At 34.8% G+C, this 25,587-nt stretch overlaps 1 protein-coding gene across 2 annotated transcripts in view; it reads left to right on the forward strand.

Moving 5' to 3' along the window:
* Positions 1–25,587, forward strand: part of MKLN1 (muskelin 1) — a 272,020-nt gene that overhangs the window by 231,358 nt on the left and 15,075 nt on the right. For both annotated transcript variants that reach the window (XM_069462688.1, XM_069462687.1), the window contains 6 exons: positions 6,023–6,244; positions 8,060–8,189; positions 18,828–18,975; positions 19,897–20,011; positions 21,721–21,860; positions 24,816–24,918. In XM_069462688.1, the coding sequence (XP_069318789.1) occupies positions 6,023–6,244; positions 8,060–8,189; positions 18,828–18,975; positions 19,897–20,011; positions 21,721–21,860; positions 24,816–24,918 (858 nt within the window). The remainder of the gene's footprint in view (positions 1–6,022; positions 6,245–8,059; positions 8,190–18,827; positions 18,976–19,896; positions 20,012–21,720; positions 21,861–24,815; positions 24,919–25,587) is intronic.

Below are 25,587 nucleotides of genomic sequence, written 5' to 3' on the forward strand. Positions count from 1 at the left end.
TTCAGCATTCTCCAACCTTTTTGGCACCAGGGACCAGTTTCATGGAAGACAGTTTTTCCACGAGGGGAAGAAGAGGAGGAGGATGGTTTCAGGATGATTCAAGCACATTACATTTATTGTACACTTTATTTCTATTATTAGTACATTGTAATATATAATGAAATAATTATACAACTCACCATAATGCAGAATCTAATGCACCGCTGATCTGACAGGAAGCAGAGCTCAGGCAGTGATGCAAGCGATGGGGAGTAGCTGTAAATACAGATGAAGCTTCACTCCCTCTCCTGCCGCTTACCTCCTGCTGTATGGCCTGGTTCCTAACAGGCCGCGGAACAGACTGGTGATGGTCTGTGGCCCCGGGATTGGGGACTGCAGAAGAACGTAGTAGGTGGAAAATCAAAAGCATTAGTCTTCAAAGAACTCCCCAAGTTGAATTTGGAACCTCTGTTGGCTCTATATAACTGCACTCTGCAAAGCTTTGCACATCTCTGCTAACGTCCTTAGTGGTGTTCATGTGGAAAATAAGAACTTCAAGAAAAGTTACGCTGGTTCTGATCTTTTAAAAACATCAGCAGATAACATTGTTAGGGAACAATTTATTCTCTTGTTCCCAAATGGTTACGTAGTTCTTTTACAAAAGATGTTGTCTTTTTTTTTTTTTTCCTTTACAAAGTGAAAAAAGAATAGCTTAGGAGTAGTCTGACTACAGCACGTAGAGAATTCTTACATGTGGCATCCATGACTTCGATACAATAGGATGTTCCTTGGAAGCTGAGTGCTGTTAAATAATGCTTGGTTTTCAATTGATTAGATGGTACAGCAGAACACTGGGGTGAAGGAATGAGGATTTCAGCCCTAATTCAGCTAACATTACTAGCTCTGTGACATTGTGCAAGTAACATCATTTTCTATTCTATTTCATGCAAATAAAGCTGTAGGTTAGAACTTAACACTTACGTTCCTGACAGTCCAAAATTCACTTGTGATGTTCATGACACTTCAGGATTTAACACATAATGTTCAGATTTGAGAAGATTATGAGAAAGCTAGAGACACAAAGACATGTTTAAAAGTTATTTTGCCATTTTGGATTTTAACGTATTAAAAAATTAAAATTCAAAGACTTTGGATTTCTTAAGCACATAGTGGCAGCTTAGTTTTCAAGCTTTCCATGTTGTTGCTTTGTGTGATTTTTAGGAACAATGAGAATCAACAAAAAAACACACACACACAAGCCACATATTCAGCAAAATCAGGAGACAGAGAAAACCCACAACTCCCAATTTTTTGTAAGTTTAGCCAAAAACAACAGAAATATCCAGAACTTGTGCTAAGGCCCACAACAGTGTAGTGGGGAGAGTTGGGAATACAGAGGAAGCCTAGAGGTACATCGTAGTGGGAAGTGTCAGGAATGAGGCAGAGATTACCCAGGGCAGCTACTTGGGGAGTCAGTGAATAAACAGGTGGAAAATGCCCAGAAAAGCCCAGAGGTGATAGATATCAAAAAGCACAGTTTTCTAAAAGTGAAGGAAACACTGTGACAGGCAAGAGCAATGGCTCCTTTTGCAATGGCCAGTAAGAAACTGGGGGAGCTCAAAACTTGAGATAAACCAGATGAGATTCAGAGAATTACAGAAGACATGACTTCACAGAAGCATCATATTTTGAAGAAGCCATTCAATTCAGTAGCAATAGACCTTGGGCAAGAACATCCCCGTTCCATAGGAACTCTGTAAAGTTTTCTGGTCCAGGGAAGTTCAACTTACTTAAATATGAAAAACTAAAAAGCAGTAAACACCAAATCTGTAGAGAAGTACTCGTTTTCTAAAGAAAAAGAAAAATAGCAAGAATTGCCTTTACGCAAAAGCAGTTGAAAATTATATCCCAGTATTTTAACTTGAATTAAATGACTTGAAGCTTAAAACTCTGAGGAAAACTATAAAACATAAATTCAAAAATGCAAATGAGATAGCCAATTAGTAGGATCAGGTGAAACTGGACCTGGTAAAACTCAGGAAAGAAATTAAAGAAAAACATACAACCACTTTCAGAAATGAAGACTAATCTATAAGCAGCATAAAGAAGAATAGGTAATGATCATACAGCACAGGAATAAGATAAAACAGAAAGAGATAAAAAGGATTAACCAGAAAATTATAGAGAAGATAGGCAAAGGAAAACCAATGTACACATAATTGGAGATTTTAAAGAAGAAAACCAAAATAATAGAAGAGGACAAATACTTATAAATAAAATTCAAGAAAACTTTACTTAAGAAAGATGATTTTACTCCATATATTGAATGGGCACACTATATTCAGGGAAAATTAACCCAGACATTCAACTCTAAGACATATATCATTAGTGACATTGAATTTAGAAGATAAAGAGATCTTTTTTAGCGACTAGACAAAATTATCAAGTTACCTATAAAAGAACTAAAATGAGACTGGTATCAGATTTCGATACATCTACTTTCAGTGCGAAGAAACAATAGAACTACATCTAGAAGATACTCAAAAAAAGACAACGTGAACCAAAGATTTTATGTCTAGCCAAACTTACCTTCAAGTGTAGACACTTTTGAAGGAAATTACTAGAAAGTGGAAAGTGAGCTAACCAAGAAGTAGCAGGAAAAACTTCAGTTGAAGAATTAAAGATCTCAGCTCATTGACTTTCTCCCTGGATCAGGTTGGATCATTAGCAGGCTGAATATATACTTTTACTGGCCTCCAGACCCCCATCCTATGAAAGAATACATCAGTAATAGTGTCGGGGAAAAAAATGCCATTGGGAACCTCAAAAATTTATGGGAATTTTCGTAAAGTAGAACACAAATAGGATCAGATCCAACCAGAAGAAGTCAGAGCCTATAAGACCTATAAGCAAAGGCTGGGAAACAACTTGAATCTCAAAGTTAATATAGCTGGGACAAACACTAAATGATCATGTAGTGACTGAATAGCAGAGCATGTTCCAGTTTGACTGAGTAACACTTAGCAGTGATAATTGTCCACAGGTAAAATGTTGAGTGTGGATATTGGGGCTGGTAAGGTGGAGAAATACCTGCCAAGGAGCACAGGGAAGCTGCTGTGTAATAACCCTTCACAGCACCTGTCTTGCTTCTCTCAACCCAGTCCCTTGAAACGGGCTACCGTATATGCAGTAGACAGACGAATAGGGATTTTCAGATACAAAGAGGACTAGACCAAAAAAAAGGAAAAATTCAAAGATTTGGAAATAATTAATACCATGAGAGAGGGGTACTGAACTCAGTAAATTAAGAATTAAAGAAAAACTAGAAGAGTAAACTGAAGAAAACTTTAAGTTAAAGTGATATATTTACAGAAGTTCTAGAGGATATTGGCATCCATGAAAAAGAAATATTTAGAAAAATGAATTTTTGATGGTGAAATAAAATTCTTAGTAAAGTGATTAAAAAGCAGAATGGACACACTCAACCTCTAAATTAGTAAATTAGCTGAAATTATGAGAGAAAAGTTAAACAGAAAAAAAGGTCCTGAAGTTTCAATATCTACATAATAGGAGTTCTAGAAAGAGAGAATGGAAGCAAAAAAATACTCAAGGTAAAAATGAAGAAAATTCCCTGAGCTGAAGAAAGACGCAGTTTTCAGATTGAAAGGAATCGCCAGGTACAGATCAGGATGAAAGACAAAAACTCCTCCCTACCTAGATACTTGCTTGATGAATTTTCAGAAGCAAGGATTAAGAAAAAAATCCTAGCCAGGCGCGGTGGCTCACGCCTGTAATCCTAGCACTCTGGGAGGCCGAGGTGGGAGGATTGCTTGAGCTCAGGAGTTCAAGACCAGCCTGAGCAAGAGCGAGACCCCGTCTCTACTAAAAATAGAAAGAAATTATATGGACAGCTAAAAATATGTATAGAAAAAATTAGCCGGGCATGGTGGCACATGCCTGTAGTCCCAGCTACTCGGGAGGCTGAGGCAGGAGGATCTCTTGAGCCCAGGAGTTTGAGGTTGCTGTGAGCTAGGCTGACGCCACGGCACTCTAGCCCAGGCAACAGAGTGATACTCTGTCTCAAAAAAAAAAAAAAGAAAAAAATCCTAAATGCTACCACAGAGAGAAAACTGATTACCCTAGTAGGTAAGCAAGAATCAGATTGGCATGAGGCATTTTTGGAGGTTAGAGGATGGTAGTTGTGCAGCACGGCTACTTAGAAGGCTTTATAGAAATATCTTCAAAGTTTGTGAGGAGAAATTTATTTTGAACACTTGCCAAGCTTATGTTCCTGCAGTAGGGTAAGATAAAGGCACTTTCACGTTAAAATTTTTTTTTTCCTGGAAAGTAGGTGTTATCTACTATTTATTTGATATTAGAAATTAAATAAACTAACAGAGTAGATGAATAGTCTTCCACCTTTTGGCTTTAAAAATTTCTCGAAGTCTTTGATAGAAAAGACATTATTACGCAGAGTTTAATAAGCAATAGCTTTTCAGAAACATTTTTCAGAGATTAAAAATCACAATACATAACAATTCAAACAAGTAGAGACCAAAAATTAAAAGGAAACCATAAACTGATAAATAACATTAATATCCTAGAGTGATTTAAATGTATTGTTAGATAATTAACCCTCATCAAAACTACATATCTTATCTAGGGAAAAACCAAGCTTAGGGATAGGTAGCCAAAGAAATAAAATCATCTCTGTTTTGTGTCCTGTTTGTTAAGATATGTGAAAGAATTACCATGCTAACACAGTATGTTACTCCTTTCTTGAATGGGTTTGGACTGCTATACTCGGAAGAACTACCAAGATAAAGATGTTTGTAGGAACACTTTCTGTGGAGTGCCAGGGACACGAAACTTTGACATCTTAATTCTTCAACCAATTCCCCAAACTTCATTCTTGGGGAATAGATTTTCATCTTAATTTATGGAAGTCTGTGAGAAACCTGGGAAATGGCAAATAAGGTGGATCTTTTTAGTGGTAGGTAAAGATTAGGAGATGTTAGAATTTTTTCTTTTTAATAATAACAATTTTTAAAGTAACCTTTAGAATTAGTAAAGCAGTTTTTTATTTAGAAGTATAAAAATAGATAAATAGCAGAAGTAATTTGGTAGGAGAGAATTGAACATATATGGTGGCTAGTTTTAGCAAAAAATAGGTGTTTTGTATATACAATTTAGTCTTTAAATATAAATGCCACTTGTGTTCAACATCTAATTTCCAACTTGTATTTATATATTCTTTGAAACAGAATTTGATTCTTATTATCTTGTGACAAATGGCTCCTTTCTTGCATATTTTTATGAAAAGCTGTAATCTCAGTTGAGAAAAATATAAGAAGCAAGCTTGGCATTTGAACATGAATTGCATAGCTTGGTTCAAAGAAAATTAAATTTATAGTGTTGTGTTAAAAGGATGAAAAATTCTTTACACCGTAAATCTGGAGACTGTTCCAAATGTCTCTTTGTTTGTGTGTTTTACTATTTTGTAACATTGTGATTTGAAAAATTTTGTAAAAATAAATGCAAAGAGATGAATTTAGTTAGCTGCATCAATCTTATTTGCATATCTGCTTTCTTATTAAATGGTAGCAGTATTAATAGGATGCTTCCCTAAAATAGAAGGGATTTTTTATAAGGAGGATTAAAAGAAAGTTATGATGACTGTTCACATATAGAGTATGATCAGTATTCACTCTTAAGTGTAAATCAGCATTTCATGTTATCATTGGTTGATTTCAGTAAAAATTATGCAGTTTCAAGAAAGCAGAAAGCTCTTTAACCCAACATGTTTTACTCTCATTGGGAATGGAAACCTGAAAAGGTGTTTAGAAATCCATCCTGAATCTCTGCCGGGCAGTGAACAGTATTGCAGTGTGTGCATATGAGAGTCAGGGGTGGGATTTAAGTGTCATTAAGGAGAAAGTTCTGGGTTTTTCTTGAAATTATAAAACTGAACATGTTGGTTTCATTTTAATACATATAACAGGAACAAACTAAAACTATTCAATCTGTTGCCTTGTTCTGATAGATGTGTATGGACTCAGAAAAACATATGATCTACACCTTTGGTGGTAGAATTTTGACATGTAATGGCAGCGTAGATGACAGCAGAGCCAGTGAACCACAATTCAGTGGGTTGTTTGCTTTCAACTGTCAATGTCAAACCTGGAAACTTCTTCGAGAGGACTCCTGTAACGCTGGGCCTGAGGACATCCAGTCTCGGATAGGACACTGCATGCTATTCCACTCAGTAAGAATATTCTATACATTGCATTATGTTATTTTGTCATGTATATCTCTATAGGAAAAGAAGTGGTGAAATCTTATGGTTCAGGAAGAAATCAAAACTTTTTCTTAGAAATAAATGGTTAGTGTAGCAATGACAGAGAAAAATAAAATTTCCTTTAACAATGAACTATTTGGTAATTATGAGACTCTTCATATCAACCTAGTAATTCCTAAATAGGTATTACCTGAATACCAATCTAGACAATCTTATAACTAATTTTACTACTTATCTAGGTATTATAGCTATGTCCCTTTCTTATGCCTTTCCACTTGCTGACTTCTCTTAGCAATTTTATTAATAGAACAGTTTCTTTATCTCTTTGTATTTCCCCCTCTGCTATTTTCTATTAACAAGAATTAAGAATTGATTTTATAGAATTAGAATTAAAATTTATCAACAATTGCAAAACCAACATACAGACTTTTCTTTGACCTTTTCAGATGTTTTAATGAAATCTTGGTCTTCTTTCTGTGAATACAACTTTTAAACAATATTATGGAATATTTTGAACATGTTCTTTAACATGTATTTTAAACATGTTTTTCTCTCTACAAAATAGAAGAATATAATTAATAATAAATTTATGTGTACTCATTTGTCAGTTTCAAAAGTTATCAATGATTTGCTGTTCATTTTTCACACATCTAGCCCACTATAATTTCATTCCTTGATGTTTCTTTTTTAAGTTCACTGTTAAATTTTATTGTGCTTGAGTATTTTAAAGCAGATTCTGGATATTGCATCATTATACCTGTAAATACTATAATGTAGAGCTCTAACAGATGTAAGGACTTCTTAAAAACATAATTTTAATACCATTATCATAGCCAACCAAAACAAAAGCAATTTCTTAATATAATTTAATACTCAGTCTGTATTTATTTTTTTTAATATGCTAAAAAATACCATTTCATAGTTGGTTTGTTTAAGTTAGGATTCAGGAAAGATATTTTGAATTTGGTTGTTATGTCTCTTAAATTTCTTTTAATTTATAACAGGTTATAAATTTATAGTAGGTTAAAATCCCACTTTATAAGAACAATATTACTTGCTTTGTCTATAATTGTTTTCACAATAACAAAGCTAACAAAGTCACTGAGTGCTATTTAAAATTGCTTTCTCATTATTTTTCTATTTAGCATTTAGCCCACTGGGGATGAGTAGTCAAAAAGCACATATTAAAATCACTAGAAATACTACTTCTCTGTGTGGTCATATCTCTATATACAGATAGTTTTACTTGGTTCCCCTCCCCCTCCCAAATTTGAGAGATTTTTTTTATTTTGAGTTAATTTTGTTTTCTAATGCAATAAAGAGATATACATGGTTCTAAAGTCAAAACATAAGGTCCTTTTGGAGAGGTCTGGTTTTTATCCCTGTCTGCCTGCTCTGTCTCCCTTCCCCTATAGGTAGCTATCTTTTATTGGGTTTATCTTTCCTTTGTTTTTGAAAAAAGAAGTGACTGATCTCTGTCTTTCTCTCTCTCTCTCTCTGTCTTACACAGATATTCCTTTTTCTCCTTTCCTACACAAATGCAGCAGCAACCTGTATACATTATTCTGCACCTTTTTTCTTTAACAGGATATCCTAGAGATCACCTCTTAGCAGTGTATAGAGAGCTTCCTCTTTCCTTTTAATTCCAGCATAGTACTCCATTGCATGGGAACTATAATAAAATTGTATCAGTAGAGGTTTAAATTTTAAAGGTTCATTCTGAATTCTTCACAGAAGTGACAACTTTCTCCTTCTTTGTCCTTTTTTTTTCTTCTTTTTCAGAAAAATCGTTGCTTATATGTATTTGGTGGCCAGCGATCAAAGACCTATTTGAATGATTTCTTTAGTTATGATGTGGACTCTGATCACGTAGACATAATATCAGATGGCACCAAGAAAGACTCTGGGATGGGTAAGGGCATTTAGTGATTTCTTCTCACATGTCTTAACCTACTTTAGGTAGAAAACTATGGCCCATTTTCTTTTCTTTCTAACCATTTTTCACCCTTCTTCCATTTCTTTAATTGAAGTAATTCTGAGTAAAAGGAAGAAAAATCTATCAGCTTATTCAGTTCTGTTTGAAAATATGTGAAGTGTTATTACTATTGCCTTCAAGCAGAAAGACCATATGTGAATTTCTAAAGGAATTGTTTATGTGTGTGTACTTGCTGAAGGTGGGAGGGCAGGCTTTACAAGAATTGATATCTTAAAAATGGTTGTATTCTATATTTGTTAATCCTTTTCATCTTCTGTTTTCATGATAATGACCTATATATTGGGCACTAGCATATTAGGGTATGTCTTTGTTCTAGGGGGGAATTTTGTGTGGTTGATAATACCTTGTAAGTTTACAAGTTCAGCGTCTAAGAAGCTATTCTCCTAGTCATAGGGTGACTGGTTTGCATATTGCCCTGGCATAGTTATTAATAGTGCCCCATCCGTTCTCAAAAGTATCTTGTTTCAGTAATTGTAGTTACCCTTCATAGTAGTTGTTTTGCCTGTGGTTACGATACATAGAAGAGTGGCTTTGATTAAGGTCTAATGGTTTAAAAATGCTAATTTGAGCAGTAGGGTGAGAAATTAGATCAGCTTGCTTTTCCTTTTAGTGCTTATTTATGAAATAGATCTTTTTATTGTTGGCTCTTTTGCAAAATAAGGATAAAAACACCTGTCTCATAGATATTATTCCTGGATGTTGTATTGATTAATACAAGCTTTTTCTAAAATAAATAAGCAAAAACAATAAAAAAGATGTTTTCCATTAAAATAGTTCATATTTAAGAAGAAAAACTTAAAAATACAACAGGTAGCATTGTAGTGAAAAACAGCATGTGAAGTAGTTTGACCCTCAGGACTCTGCCCTTATTCTTCGTACTGGGCAGGAGGCTAGAGGTTTATTCTCTGGGAGAAACAGAATGATAGAGGCTCTGTGGAGGCAGAGAGGACAGGGTAGAAAATAGGGGAACTAAACCCGTATACTGTATAGTGGGACTTATATCCAATTCCCTGCTCCTGCGATGCCAAGCATATGTCTCTAGGCAGAAGATTGGAATCACCTTCTCTGGAGAAAATGTATGGCCCCAGAGAAAAGATCTCCAGATACTGGTATTATAGACAACCCCATCCCAATAAAATTGCTGATCTTGCTGCCTCGTCCCCAGTACAATGGGGACGAGGCAGCTTCACGGCTTAGTCCCCTAAGTGCTGCCTACCATATACACACAGTTTTTAATTAATTTTTATTTCTTTACTCTTAATGAACAGTCAAACATTTTTCTGTATTAGGGCCTTTACAATGAAAGAGAGAGACAAGAACAAAACAAACCTGAAAACAAATCTGAAGTAATGCACTGAACACAAGTAATAATAATCAAGATTGCCTTTCTTAGAGAAAAAAGATACTGTGCCCTTTAAATCAGCAGTCCCCGACCTTTTTGGCACCACAGACTGGTTTCGTGGTGGAAGAGGGGAAGCAGAGCTCAGGCAGTGATGTCATGGAAAGTGGCTGTAAATACAGATGAAGCTTCGCTCCCTCGCCAGCCACTCACCTCCTGCTGTGCGGCCAGTTCCTAAAAAAATGTTGGCTAGTCCCAGTTTTTCCATGAGGGTGGGGGTGAGGGGAAGGAGGCAGAGCTCAGGCAGAGATGTGGTGATGCATGGACCAGTTCCTGATAGGCCACAGATGGTACTGGCACTGGTACTGGTACTTGCTGAGGCCCGGGGTTGGGGACCACAGCTTTAAATAATAGAATGCAATGAAAAATCAGAGACTAAGAAAGAGCTTTTGGGAAATAAATTTTGTTAGAATAAAAAAAAGTAGAAGAGTTGTAAAATCAGTAAAAGAAAATCTCCTAAAAAGTAGACAGAGATAGAGATGGAAATTGGAGAAAGTAAGGATCTTAAAAAAAAAAATGAATCCAGGAAGTCCAATATTGAACTAATAAGAGTTTCTCCCAACAATAGAGAACAAAGAAAATAGAGGACATGAGACTATAAAACAAATACCAGAAAATTTCCCCAAATTGAAAAGCACTGATCTCCAGATTATAAAATGGCCTCCTACAGAAGTCACTACATTGAATGTTTCAAACAAACAAAACCCTTTCTCCCTGAAGGTGCATCATTATGCATTATACATTTTCACATACCAGGTATAAAGAAAAGATTCTAGAGCAAAACAAGGTCACGTTCAAAGCAACAGGACTTAGAATGATATAGAAATTCTCAGCAACATTAGAAGCTATAAGATAAGGAGGAACAGGGTCTTAAAAATTTTGAGGGAATATTATCATCAACCTGAAATTCTATTCCTAGCCAAAACAATGAAACAAGGGAAGAAATATTACTTTCAGATATGCAAGGTTTATCAGTGGGGCTTGTTTGCCTGCAAGTAATAGAAAACCCAACAAGCAACGGCTTAAACAAATACAGAATTCTTTTTCTCACAGAACAAGAAATACAGGGGTAAACAATCTGGGACTGATGTAGCGATTCAGCAGTGTCATCAAGGCCTTTGGGTTCTTTATATCTTTCTGTTGTTCTGCGTTTAACCTGAGGTTGTAGCCTCATGGGGGCAAGTTATCTGACGTATGTCAAACATCATGCCTTCATTCTATATAGGTAAAAAGGAAAGAAAGCAAAACTTGCCCAGAAGGCTCCCAGTGGGCTTCTACTTGCATTTCATTGACTAGAACTGTAAAGCCTGGCTTCAAGAGAGTCTTAAAAAACAAGTATTCAGCTTTTCCAGTCTTTATGTAGTGCATGGGGGAAGGGATTTGGAAATGGCTGTTAAATCATGTAATCAGCAGTGTCTGCTGCACAAGATTTTAAAAATGATAGACCTTTTATGCATGCTTTCTTAGGAATTACTACACCATATACACTAATAAAAAGGAGTAAGAGTAACAAAAAAGGAAACATAGGAGCTAGGAAAAAGAGAATCTAACACAGAAAAGCAATAAAGGGGTATCCCAGATGACACCTGCACAACAAACCTAATGAGCATTCAGTTCACATTGGAGCAGGAGGACATAGGAAAGTTGGCCTTTCTTCCTCACTAAAGATGAGGTTTCCAGATAAGAGTAGAATCAGTAGATATGTTTGAGCATTTGAAATAAAAATTGTTGATAGGTAAATAGCATCTACTATAAAAGATGAAGGATAGGAACGTAATAGGAAAAGCAAAAATTTTTATAAGAAAGGAAGTATTATCACAGGAAATTTCTTGGCTCTGCAGTGGATAATATCTTCCTAATCATAATAATGCAAAACTAGGTGGAGCATGGTTGCTCACATCTGTAATCCCAGCACTTCGGAGGCCAGGGCAGGAGGATCACTTGAGGCCAGGAATTTGATACCAGCCTGGGCAACATAGCAAGACCCTGTCTCTACAAAAAAACAGAACAATTAGCAGGGTGTGGTGGTGTGCACCTGTAATCTCAGATACTCAGGAAGCTGAGGCAGGAGGATTGCTTGAGCCCAAGAATTTGAGGTTGCAGTGAGCTATGATGACACCAGTGCACTCTAGCCTAGGCTAGAAAGTGAGACACTGTCTCAAAAACAAAAGCAAGCAAACAAAAAAAGAACCCCACCATCAATTTAACCAAAAATTGAGATGAAATTTAGTTTGGAGGATCTTCCTCTACTATAACAGGATGTCAGTAGGTAATTTCTAAAATAGCAGTGTCAGGTTCAAGTTCATGTTGTGTCCCTGGTTCTTGGTTCCACTACTGAAGAATGGTTACTGGTCCCGAGTCGACAAAATGAATGAGCAAGCCAAACAGGAATAAACAAGATAAACAGCAAGATTTATTAAAGCACAATACCTTCCAGAGTGGGAACAGGTCTATCTCTGTGAGTGGAGAAGATCCTAGGTTTTTAACACATTTCTGCTTTTATGTCTACATCTTATGGTATATGCTAAATGGTGGGTGGAATATTCATTTTGATTGGGAGGGGGAGAAGAGAAGTGGAGATTTCCTGGAACCGGCGACCCTCCCTTAACCGGACATTTGTAAACTGTCATGGCGGTGGTGGGTGTGATTTTTACTATGTTCAAGAGGGTAGTTCACCTAAGGTCTCTGCCAGCTCCTCTGTGCGCATGCCCCAAGGTGTTTGTTTCTGTGGTTGGCCCATCTCTTCGGTTTGTGGTTTTCTTACCCTCTTCTAATTGGCCGCAAAGGTATCTCTACCGAATCTCCCTCGCCTGGCCTCCACACCTGTTTCCCCTTCCTCCTGGTCCCTACCTAACAGCAGCTTAAACAAATGATTTAGAACTATGGACCAAAATAACTAATAACATTACTTGGCCCATGTAAAATTGTCTGTCTTGTTTACTCATTTATTTTCTGTTATCATAGGATAGTGGAGAGGTATATGATTTAATCTTTGACTTCCTCTGGCTTTTAAGAGTTATTCTAACTTTCCGTTAAAATAACTGGGAGGAAAGAGTTAATACACGCCTTACAATCCTAATGTAAGTCTCCCTGAAAAAGTTAGTGAAGATAGTAATTGATATAATAAATAGGCGTTGAAAACTACAAAGTGTTGGCTAAGTGCATACAGCAGAACAAGCTGATCAAAGTCTCTCAAAGTGCTTATAGTCCAGCTAGTAGGTAATATAATATTCTGGTGGTTAATAATAGCTACTCTTTATTTAGACCCTACCATATGCCTATATACTAGAATATCTTTAATTGATAGTATTATTCTCATTTACAAGATGAGAAAAATTGACATCAGTGAAGTTAATATATTCAGCATTACACAATTAGAAAGTGGTAGAGCTAGGATTTAGAAGTTTGAACGCAAAGAAGAAGTTCTTTCTACCATTTGGAATTACTTTCCAAGTTTAAAAGAAAAAAGTGGCAAAGAGTGATAATGCCAGAGAACTAGTAAAAAAAAAAAAACTCAATATAATAAGCAGGCTTTAATGACTATCATTTGAACATTTTAAAAATGAGTTATAATTATGTAGTAATTTACAAAATTGATTATTATAATGCTTCAGTTGTGGTTATTCTATCGTTACAGAAGTGTGGTAATTGTTCTTTTTATTAAATTTTGTTGTGATTATAAAAGTAATATATTCATTGTAGGGAATTTGAAAAAATTCAGAATGAGGCAAAAAAGAACATGTATCAAACATCCAGAGATTATCTGTTGACATTTTTATGTATTTCTTTCTAGTCTTTCTAAAACTTATTTATTGTATAAAATTTGACACAATTTTATATTTTATTTTAAATTTTACATTAAATTGTGGTGATTTTTTTCATTATTATGGTTTTATTGCCATGAATCAGAGGTATTAGTAGAAAAGACAAGTGGATTCATTCCCTGATTACTTCTATAGTCAATTTTTGTAAAATCAGAATTACCATTTTTGCTGTGCATTATTCAATTTTGACTTGATTTATAGTGAATTTTTCTCACAATGCAAACATGTTCACTTATTAATTTAATATTTGTTGATCACCTACTGGCATCTGAGTTTGTTTTTCTCCTCTCCCTCCCCACATAGTTCATTATCTTCTATATGCCACGTGTTGCTTTAGGTACTTGGGATTCAGCTGTGGACCTGGGTGATAAGATTCCTTCACTGACAGAGCTCACATTTCACTGGAGAGACCTGCAGTTGTGTTCTAAGTACTGTGAAGAAAATAAATTGGATGCTGTAATAATGAGTAACATCAGTCCCATTTAGTTAGAGTAGGTTGGGAAACCATCTCTAAGGAGGTAATCTTTAAGATTTAAGATGAGGACTGGGCACGGTGGCTTATGCCTATAATCCTAGCACTCTGGGAGGCCAAGACAAGAGGATCGCTTGAGCTCAGGAGTTCGAGACCAACCTGAGCAAGAGGGAGACCCTGTCTCTACTAAAAATAGAAAAATTAGCCGGGCGTTGTGGCGTGTGCCTCTAGTACCAGCTACTTGGGCGGCTGAGGCAGGAGGATCCCTTGAGCCCAGGTTGCAGTGAACTACAATGACTTTACTGTACTCTACCTAGGGTGATAGACTGAGACTCAATCTAAAAAAAAAAAACCAAACAAAAAACAGATTTAAGATGAGAAGTAGAGAATTAGGAAGAACCACTTGAAGAACCGAGAGAAGAGCAAATATAAAGTTCTTGAAATAGGAAAAGAACTTAATGTGTTCTAGAAACAGATGAGACTGGTACAAATTGAGGGTGGGCAAAGTTGGTATGAAATGAGGTTAGAGATAAGAGTCTGGTTATTCAGTGTCTTGTCCAAATGAAGAGGTTTGGGTTTTTTTCTAAATAAAGTAGGAGATTATTAAAAGGTTTATTATCAGTGTCTTGGTCTGATTTAAGTTTTGAAAATACCACTTTTTTCTAAGTGTGCATTTTCCAGGTGGTTAATTTTAACAGTATTCCCATGAGATGCATTGTTCAAAGGCTTTATGTAAATGGGTATTTTATTGAAGATTTTTATGGCAGAGTTGAGCATCTGGTTAGAACTACTTGGAAAATTTTCTTACCTAAAAGTGTTACAGTTATACTTTGAATTTAGGAACCTCAATGGCTCCGTTAGCAAATCAGAGCAAAACTGAGATTATTTTCTTTTTGTTTTTCTTTCTTTTTTCCCTCATCTCTCCCTCCCTCCTTCCTTCCCTTTCTTCCTTCCTTTCTTTTTCCTTCTTTTCCTTCCTTCCCAATCCCTTCCCTATTTTCCTCTTTATCCTCCCTGTCTCCTTTCTTTCTCCTAGAGGATTCTAATATGTGGCCAGGATTGAGAACCACTGTTGTAGCTCTCCAGAGCCTGTTTTAGTCTTTAGTCAACTAACCTTAGGCAAATTGCCTAATGTCTTAGCATTCATTTCTGCGTTTGTAAATGATCAAAATTACATTTTAAGGAAAATAGTGTCCCTGCTTATGGCTACTCTATGAGTAAAAATAGATTAACCCCTGACTTTGGGCAGGTTAAGTTATTGTTGGGTGTCTTAATTTTCACAAGAGGTTGTCAATACTGCCCTTAAGTTCACTGATCTATCCAGTTAACATCAGGTCACAAGTCATGTTAGTTTTACCTCTATCTTCTCGCTATTCCCATTGCTGCTTGACTTGTACTAGTTTGGGCTGTCATCACATCTTTGGCCTCTGTCTTGTAGTCTTCCCTGTGTATGCCACCCCTCCCCCTAAGCCATTCTCCACACTGCAAGCAGAATACAGCTATTTTGTGTTACTAATTAAGAATAGAACCATATGCCTTAAAATTTATTTAGCAGATATTTTTTGGTCACCTACTAGGTGATAGATAATAAGCTAAGCACTAGGAATACAACTGTGAATAAGGGCTCTGTCTTTATGGAACTTATAGTTGTTCATGGGAAGGAAAAAGAAGTAAATTAACAGCCTTACCTTTTGATTAGGGCTAATTAAGATAAGAAAATATCTTTAAAATATACACCTCATTGTTTTTCTTTCTCACTTAAAATCTTTTAATCGTTTGTCTTGACCCTCAGGATTAAGTCTTAACTCAGCCTGACTCACAGACTCCTTTCTGATATGCCCTAAGCTGAGTTCTCCAGCCCCATTCTTGGTATCTATACTCTCTTTGCCACCAACTCTTTGTTCTATGATGACTGAATATTAAATCTTTATAGATAGCATACTTTTTCCTGCCTTTGAGTTTTTGCCTATGCTATTCTCCCTGTCTGAATCACTCTTTTCTCTCGCCTCCAAAATCTAGCTATCTTGTGTTGCATACGTCTCAGACCTTGGCATGTAGATCATAGTCTCCCAAAATGCTTCTCTTAACTCCTCAAGCCCAGGTTAGGAATTGAAGCATATGGCTCTAGCCTTAATTAACACAGTTCTAGGTATGCATCTGGCAGTATAATCCTGACTGTGCTTTTCAAAACCTGTGAAAAGCTCAGCTGAAATACGTAGATTTTATTCAGGATTTCTTAAAGAGCATTCAATCTTTTCAGTACTCTAGATCTTCTAAAAATATCAGAATTACTTTCACCTCACTTCAAAAAGGTACATTTACTTTTTTGATTAAACTAGATTATTATTTATTTTGTAAGCCATGAAAAGTCTTTTTAAGAAGGCAGGATACTATTTAAATTTCCACATTATTAAATATTCTGAAAAGATACCAATTTTATCTATTATGTAGATGCTCTGTAGCTTATTTAAACATTTTATTGTTTATTAACAGTTCTTCTAGAGCTTTTTTACTATAGTAAATTACAGTAATTTGAGGTGGACTTAATGTATAATTATTTTGTTTATATATGATTCAGTAATGTGTGTTATTTGATTAAAAACTGCTCTTACAATGTGAGTTTCACATTGGATTGTTTGAAATCATAGAAGAAATTTGTTTGAACTATTGAGATCACCAATTAGAGATGGTATGGCTAGTAGTAAAATTGCTGCTGCTGCTTATAATTTTGTGTTGTGTTAGATACTATAAAATCTTAAATTGTTGCTCTTTATAATTATCTAAATGTATCAACTTAGATTGAACATCTGAAGAAACTTTAATTCTTTTATTTTTTCACTAGAGTGTAACAACCTTATGCTCCCCTCAGAAGGAAATTATAATTTACATCAATGGATTGGCAGCTGCTTAGAAAGAAGGGATTTATTAGTATTGTGTCTAACACATACATAATTACATCAAAATTCAGCATATCTAAAATTTGAGTTTATTTCTGGATAACTTTTGGCAATAAGACTGTGAACACAAGGAGTTTAGCAAATTCCCCATATGTAAGCTCTGTATTTAACACTAATTGAAACTTATGTTTAGAAGATGGTCTTTCACACCACCAGAGCTTTATAGTTTGCTATAGAAACTCAGTCTGTTATAATAGGAGTACTTTCTCATATCTGTATTCATTCATGTTAAGAAACATATATTGAGCCTTCAGCATCTGCCAAATGCTAAGTCAAGTATTGGTGATACTGAACTCTTACAACCTGTTCCCTGTTCTGTAGTTTTGTGTTCACTTGTTTTTTTTTCCTTAAATTCTGTTGACTCTATTTTCCCACATCTGCCATTGTTTATTCCATTCTGCTCTAACCATTGTAACAGATTGGTGTAATTGAAAGAATAGTGAATTGAGAATCAGAAGACTTGGTCTCTCTTCGTCTGGGTCTGCCACTCATCCTTCTGCAGTTTTGGCAAAATTATACAACTTCTATGGACCTAATTATTCATCTGAAAATGAGGGGACTGGATCAGTTGATCTTAAGGCCTCCTCTAGCTCCAAAATTTTGACAATTAAATTTCATTCCCTTCTGCTGTTATCAGGCTGTGAAATTAACATATGAGGGCTATGTGAGTTATGTCTACAAGATCTGATTTATCTATAAATACATTTTCATGAAAACCTTAAAAGTATAATCTTACTAATTTTTATTTTATCCCTGGGAAGTGCTTATTGACATTAAAACAATCAATGTAATAACAAGTTCTTATGTTTTTGGCCCGTTCAGACTTTTACCAGTTAACTGAGTAAAGCCAAAATAGCAATAGAGAGAAGACTTTGAAGCTAATGATTTGCTGTTACTAACACAGATTACTGAACTAGGAAATGGTAGTGCTTATTTTTCATGTAACTAGACTTCACTGCTTTTGGTTTACTGTCTTTTATATTTGGTGTGCCATTATTCTGATAAAAACAGAGTATGTATCTTTTCCCTCTCAAAATTATTAATAATAATAACTTTCCCTAATTTCCACCTTTTATCCTTCCAGGGGTGTTTTTGCTACATACAAGCTTATAAAAATATTTCATATTTTTAGTATAAAATTTAGTTTATTTGATAGTGTAAATGTGAATTAAAGTTCCACTGTGAATATGTAAGAACATTAAAGACAGTTTTGAAAATGAAAGGTAATGAAGTAGTACCAGCTCTACCAGATACTTATAAAGCTACAATTTGATACAGATTAGTAGAATGGAATAGAACAGATAGTATGAAAATAACCCCAAATACATATGAGAATTTACTATATTTGGCAAAGTTGGCATTTACTATAAGAGGGAAAATAGATCATACAAGAAATAACGTTGATACATCACTTAAGAGTTGGCATCAAAAAGAAGGAAAATTTGGATCCCTGCTTAACTTCTGTGTATCAAAGAAGATTCTGGGTGAACTTAAATTTTATACTTAAGAAATAAAATTATAATTCTAATTGGTTTTAATTATCTAGGATTGGGAGAAGACCTTTCCAAACATATCACAAAACCCAGAGTGCTAAAGAAAGCTCCTTCTAGCTGGTAGTTGACATTCATTGATTCTTTCAACAAATTGTTGAATAATTATTACATGCCAGGCAGTGGGAACAAAATAGTGGACAAAACAACCTCTGCCCTTGCGAAGCTTACATTATAGAGCAAGGAGAAGGCAATGAACAATTGTTTGTTGTTTAATAAAAAAGTACGTAATGTGTTAGAAGTATTGCAGACATATAGAACAAAATAAGAATATATTAATGTTTTAAAGAGTAAGTACTAATCTGCTATATAATGTAAATATTTTCATCTAATTTTTTTCTTCAACTTATAGTTCCAATGACAGGATTTACACAGAGAGCAACTATTGATCCAGAACTGAATGAAATACATGTTTTATCTGGACTCAGCAAAGACAAGGAAAAGAGGGAAGAGAATGTCAGAAATTCATTCTGGATTTATGACATTGTGAGGAATAGTTGGTAAGGAACTCTTGGCTGTGCTGTAATCCCAATGTAACAGTTATTTGAGGTTGTTGGTTTATTCAAAAGAAGAGAGAATTGGAAGGCTTATGTTAATTTGTGACATACATTTAAAGGTCAGTATTGAAAAAATATTGGTACCTTTGTATACAGTGATGTTCAGTGAAAGTATATTACCTATATGTTTTTTAGTTAGTAGACGGTTTCTGGTCTAGAAGTCAAAAGAATTATATTTTAGTCTAGGTTCTGCTGCCAGGTAGATGTGTGAACTTGAGAATAGTGCTTTTTTAATGTCCCCAGGTCTTAGTTTTTATATGATAAAATGAAGATGTTCGACTAGAGCAGGGAGAGGACATTATTATTCAGCGTTTCCAAACCAGAACCCTTTTGTCATAGAGCCCTTACAGAACTGGTGCACATTTTGCTTTGGGAAAATGTGGATTCAGCTCTAACATTAGATCCAGCTCTAACATTCTGTGATTGCCCCAAAGTTACTATTACCATGGAGAGTAGTACTTTGCAACTAAGGAATTTATTATTTTCTAACTAGGACCTCTATTTATAGTCAAAGTGAAAGCACTCTACTGTGAGTCTTTTTACTGTGAATAAGTAGACAAGATAGCATCTCCTTCAACCTTTAATTTGAGCCTTCATGTAAGTTGTTTGTATATCATAACTGAAGGTAGGTTGGTTTTAAGTGAGCTGTATTTGATGGACATTAAAAGAATTTCAGAACTCAGTTCTAACAAATTCAGATTATTTTATGAGTGACTAAAACTTTAAGATTTGATGTGACCAAATTAATAATTTTTTTTCTGTTGGTAATCGGACAGGCAATTAATTTGCATGCTGTGGTTGTATTAACATTATATTTGCTGCTAATTTTCTAGGATAAAATGCCTTAAAAGCAATGTCTTGCAGGTCTTGTGTCTATAAGAATGATCAAGCTGCAAAGGATAATCCAAGTAAAAGTCTTCAGGAGGAAGAACCATGTCCAAGATTTGCCCATCAGCTTGTATATGATGAGCTACACAAGGTATCCTAGCTTACTGACCTGTAATTTTCCATGGCCCCCAATCTAAAAGAATCCCCAATTATACCTTTCTGATTGTTTTTAAGTAGATTTGAATAAGAAGGTATAATACATAGCATATATTCAATAGCATATGTAGCAAATGCCCATTATCACTTTTCCCTAAAATTCCTTAAGAGAATAAACATTTTTGCATAGTCTACAATTCTTGGCACTTTTTCCTTTTTTGAAAATCATCAGTGGTTGGTGCTTAGCTGCATAGATCGATTTATAGCATGGCTTATTGTTTCTACAACGTGTAGCTTTCAATATTTTGTACCTTGTTACATGATATGAAAAGAACCAGGTATATAATTTCCTGGTTTTAGATTTTCTCAGTGGATAGGAAGTCTTTTTATTTTTCTTGTAGATGAGTGACATCTCTTTTCTATTAGCCTTGTGAAAATGGTCCTGCATTCTGCAGTTTTAATATCACTAAGTATTCAGAGTAATTTCTTTAACTGTTTCTCCCTTAACATGTACTTTAGTGATTGGACTCAGATTATATAGTAAATTACTGACAGAGCCTGATTCTTACTGTTTAGACAATGGATGATTTTTTAAATTCTGTGCTGTAGTTTGAGACCTCTAGGTAAAAGATACTGTGGGAGTGAATAAAAGCCCTTTCTATTGGAGTCTTCCAATTTAAGGGGTAGATGAATTTCCATCTATAGGACAGAGACAATAACTCTATAACACCAATGACAGAAATGTTTTCAAAATTTCAGTAAATAATTTAATGCTTTATATGGGTACAGAATAACATTAAAACTTAATGAAATTATCACATTCCTTTTGTATTTCTCTTTTGGTATTGAATAATGAAGTATTTTTAAGTTATTTCACAAATTATATGTGCCATTTAATATTTGGCATTTAGGTTAAAGCAAAATTAAGATGTCAAAATTTTTTAAAATTTCTAGTTGACCTTTTGACTGTTGACCTTCATGGATTCAACATGTCAGAGTTTTTTTTTAAGGCTATCATTTAGTATTATGATTGATGTGTGATTAACTTGATAAACCTCATTATTTGTTGTCTTCAGCAAACTATATCTTGGATTAGTTTCTTCCTATCATTGCTTTTGTTTCATGTCTTCCGCTGTCATTGTAATTGTAGTAATATAACTCATTTTAGTATAAAATGTAATTTTAAAAAGTAGCCATCGTGCTTTAAAGTAAAATGGAAACTTGAGAAAAATCAAGAGAAGCCTTTGGTAAGAATGCAGTGTAATTTTTAATTTTTTTTATGAATAAGGCTAAGGAAGTTACCTGTTAGGAAGAAATTTTACTGTGTCTGGGCGCAGTGACTCACACCTGTAATCCTAGCACTCTGGGAGACGGAGGCAGAAGGGTTGCTTGAGCTCAGTCAGGGGTTCAAGACCAGCCTGAGCAAGAATGAGACCCCATCTCTACTGAAAATAGAAAAATTAGCCGGGTATGGTGGCATGCACCTATAGTCTTAGTTACTTGGGAAGTTAAGGCAGGAGAATCACTTGAGCCCAGGAGTTTTAGGTTGCTGTGAGCTAGGCTGACGCCATGGCACTTTAGCCTGGGTGACAAAGTGAGACTCTGTCTCAAAAAAAAAAAAGAAAAAGAAATTTTACTATCGCTTCTGTAGTTTCTTGATTATGCATTCATTTTTAAAAGTCTGTTTTATGTTGTTTATTGTAGGTTCATTACTTATTTGGTGGAAATCCAGGAAAATCTTGCTCTCCAAAGATGAGATTAGATGACTTCTGGTCACTGAAGTTGTGTAGACCTTCAAAAGATTATTTACTGAGGCATTGCAAGTACCTCATAAGAAAACACAGGTATAAAAATAATTCATTGAAAACTTTTAATTAACATTATCAGCTATTAATATTACCTAGCCTTGGAGATGTGACTTTTTCTTTTGCAAATTTAGTAATAAAGCAGTATTAATACTGTGAAGATGGTGGATTTTGTAAATGCCTGTTGTTCTACATATTTTTGCTTTCCTCTTTCAAAGGAAGATAAAAAGTAAAGATAGATATTGATGCTAAAAATTTCTAAATACAGAACAAGTGAAATTTTGCAACTGTTAAAATAATGGAAAAACAATTTCTGTGAAGGTGACGTGCTTACCTCAGAGTAACTCAAGGCCTGACTACTACAAATTAGATTAGCTCTAGATTATTGACACAGGCCCAAGCTATTGAGAGTTAACAGTGAATGTGGTGATGTAGCTGACTATACAATATCTTTATAATTTGATGTTTCAAAATATAACTTCAAAATATGGTTGTAGTTTTACATTATTACTTAATTGCAAAAATCACATAATCAAACATTTTCATATATGTCTCCTGAGTCATGTTTGCTTTTTAATTTAGCAAGTGATAAACTACTAAAAAAATGTAGAAAAGTATTTGTTACTATCAGTGGTTACTGATAGTATTAGATGATAATAACAATTTGTTTTGGAAGGAGAAGGTTAGCCTTTAATGATGGTGATAGCTACCATTTATTGAGCAATTATCGTATGCTAGATACTAGATTCTGCATTTTATTTTCATAGTAAGTCAGTGGAGTAGGTACTGTCATGATCACTATTTTATAAAAGAAGAAAACAGAGGATTTTTTTTTTAAGAGACAGGGTCTTGATCTGTTGCCTAGGCTGGAGTGCTGTGGCCCAATCACAATTCACTGCAACCCTAAAATCCTGGGCTCAAGCAATCCTCCCTGCCTTAGCCTCCTGAGTAGCTAGGACTACAGGCACGTATCACCATGCTCAGCTAATTTTAACAGAGGCATTCATCTAAGGTCACCCAACCATAAGTGATAGAGCCAGGATTTAATCCTGAGTATTCTGACTCCAGAGTGCTCACCACTTAACCACCAAACACACACACACACACACACACACACACACACGCACAGGGGTGTATATATACACATATATACATATTGTGTATTTAATATATTTATATATTTTATATAGAATATAAGTACACAAAAGTCTGTGTGTATATGTTATATTTGTGTGCTTCTATCATATAATGTTTAGTTGTTCCTTTCTCTGCTTTCATAAGGTGTGCTTGAGAGATAAATTAATGACAGAAGCTAGTTTGGGGCATTACTATGTTTTATTATTAGTGCATTTCTTATGGAATCTACATGGAAAAGTTCTGAATCTTCACCTTGTCTGGATGGCAAGATATGAACTCTATTAACAAGATTTAAGCTTGAAGTACCTTCATCTAATATTTAAGTTGCAAAAATTTGATTTCTTAGTATTTTACTTAATGTTAAACTTCGTGGACAAATTTGGGGAGATTATAGTATTAGCTCTTTTTCTACTTTGGATATAACAGCTGGTAGTTGGAATATTAAATTGAGCTCTTTTTTTTTTTTTTTTTTTTTTTTTTTTCTTTAGAAATCATTTTATTTCCAAGATTCACAAACATGAAAATGACATCATGGACATTTACATTTAAATAAAATGTTTTGCCCATGTACTTGAATTGTGCCAAATGAAACCAAAACCAAAATCTGAAAATAATGACTGCTATCACTGATGATATCAGTAATATAAATAATTATACATTATAAATAAGGTGTATGTTATTTGTTATATTATTGCATCTTTGAAGCAAATCTTCCAGGTAAAGTACATATTACACGTATTTTACACCCGAGGAAGAGCGAGGTTGGAGAGGGCTAAATTGAGCTCTTTTTAAAAGTTTCCTCGCCATACACCCATTAGAGATTAAAGGAGATTGTTTAGTGCTATATGTAAAGAATTGGAATTCACTTATAAACTCTTTCCTCTGGCGTTTTTTTTTTTTTTTTTTTAAAACACAGGGTTTCTCTCTGTTGCCTGATCTAGAGTGCATAGCTCACTGCAACCTCAAACTCCTGGGCTCAAGTGATCCTCCTGTCTTAGCCTCGCAAGTAGCTGGAACTACATGTGCATACTACCACGCCTGGCTAATTCTTTTATTTTCTGTAGAGACAAGGTCTTGCTATGTTGCCCAGGCTGGTCTCAAACTCCTGGCCTCAGGTGATACCCCTGTCTCAGCCTCCCAGATTACAGGTGTAAGCCACCATGCCCAGCTTCCTCTGGCTTTTAATTTAAAAAGTCTATTCTTTTTTTTTATGGTGACAAAATATCATCATAGCATCATTGTGGGGATAAATGAAGTTGTATATATAAAATATTTGATACAGTGTCTAGCATATTACAGATGCTTGATAAGTGGTTGGTACAATTATTATTTCCGTTATTGTTATTACTGACTGAGACATGTAAATCATCTCATTAAAAATATCTAATCAGTGTTAATGATACCTATTAAAAGAGACCATACTCATTTCAGTTTCCAAAGTATCTGTTAAGCACCTCCCTTGGAAAATATACAAATCTACACAGTATTTTCAGTCTCTCTCTGCTTATTTTACATGAAACACATTGGGCTTTTTTGGAGTTCTGTTATATAAAAAATTTAGCATATTCACTGTGTTTTGTAGTTGGTTAGTCCTAGCTTATAATTTTAGGGGAAGGAAGTAGTACTCTTACCCCGTCTCTAGCACCACCACTGCCTGTGATCACCTGGCATTGCCTTTACTTCTCCAGGAATTCCACATCTGCACTATCTACATTTCTTACCTCTTGATTCCTAAACACAATTTTTTTAAGCTATCCAGAGTAACTCATACACAGTGTATTTTACTCCAGGTCTGAAAGACATTTCTGATGTTTTCTTATAACCCAGATAGTTATTATTACTGTTTACATTTTCTAGGTTTGAAGAAAAGGCCCAAATGGATCCCCTTAGTGCTCTGAAATATTTACAAAACGATCTTTATATAACTGTGGATCATTCAGACCCAGAAGAGACAAAAGAGGTAAAGAAAAGTTGTAATAAACTTTAGAAATTGAGTATTTTTTTAAATGTCTTTCTAAATTATATTTGCTGATTTTGCTTTTGAGTGTTTAAAGGAAAATGAAAATATGATATCAGTAATCTTTAAAATGGCACAGAGGAGGTGAAATCAAACTTGAAGAGGCATATTTCCATGTGATAAGATTCAAATCACACACAAAAAAACCCTTGTTGCATTCAGAAAAAAATTCTCAGGTATAAAATTTTAACTTAGACATTAGTTTTGTGTTTGGGAAGGAAATAGAAATTTTTTCTTTTTCCATAGTCCCATGGTTCTTTTACTTAAGGATTACTTAATAGTTCAATATAAACTTTTCTGTTGCAAGTCAAGGTCATTCAAGAGAGAAAGAAAACAACCTTTTTTTTTAGGGAGAAAGTGAGAAGTTGGTGGGAGTAGAATCCTTGCTGCCTTATTTAGTTACATGAATGTTGTAGCAATATAGCTTGACTACAGACTTTCCTTATCAGTAGTTCCTCAGCTTGAGAAGTCAGAAGCTGATCATTACTTTTTCCGTGTTTTATTATATGACATGGGATAGAAACAACTATTTATAAAGATTTCATACTCTTAAGGCCTTATTTGCTTATCCACTGTGTATGAATATGCCTGTAATGAATTCTCACAGTTTTA

Source organism: Eulemur rufifrons, chromosome 29, assembly GCF_041146395.1.
Source record: "Eulemur rufifrons isolate Redbay chromosome 29, OSU_ERuf_1, whole genome shotgun sequence".
NCBI classification, from domain to species: Eukaryota; Metazoa; Chordata; class Mammalia; order Primates; family Lemuridae; genus Eulemur; species Eulemur rufifrons.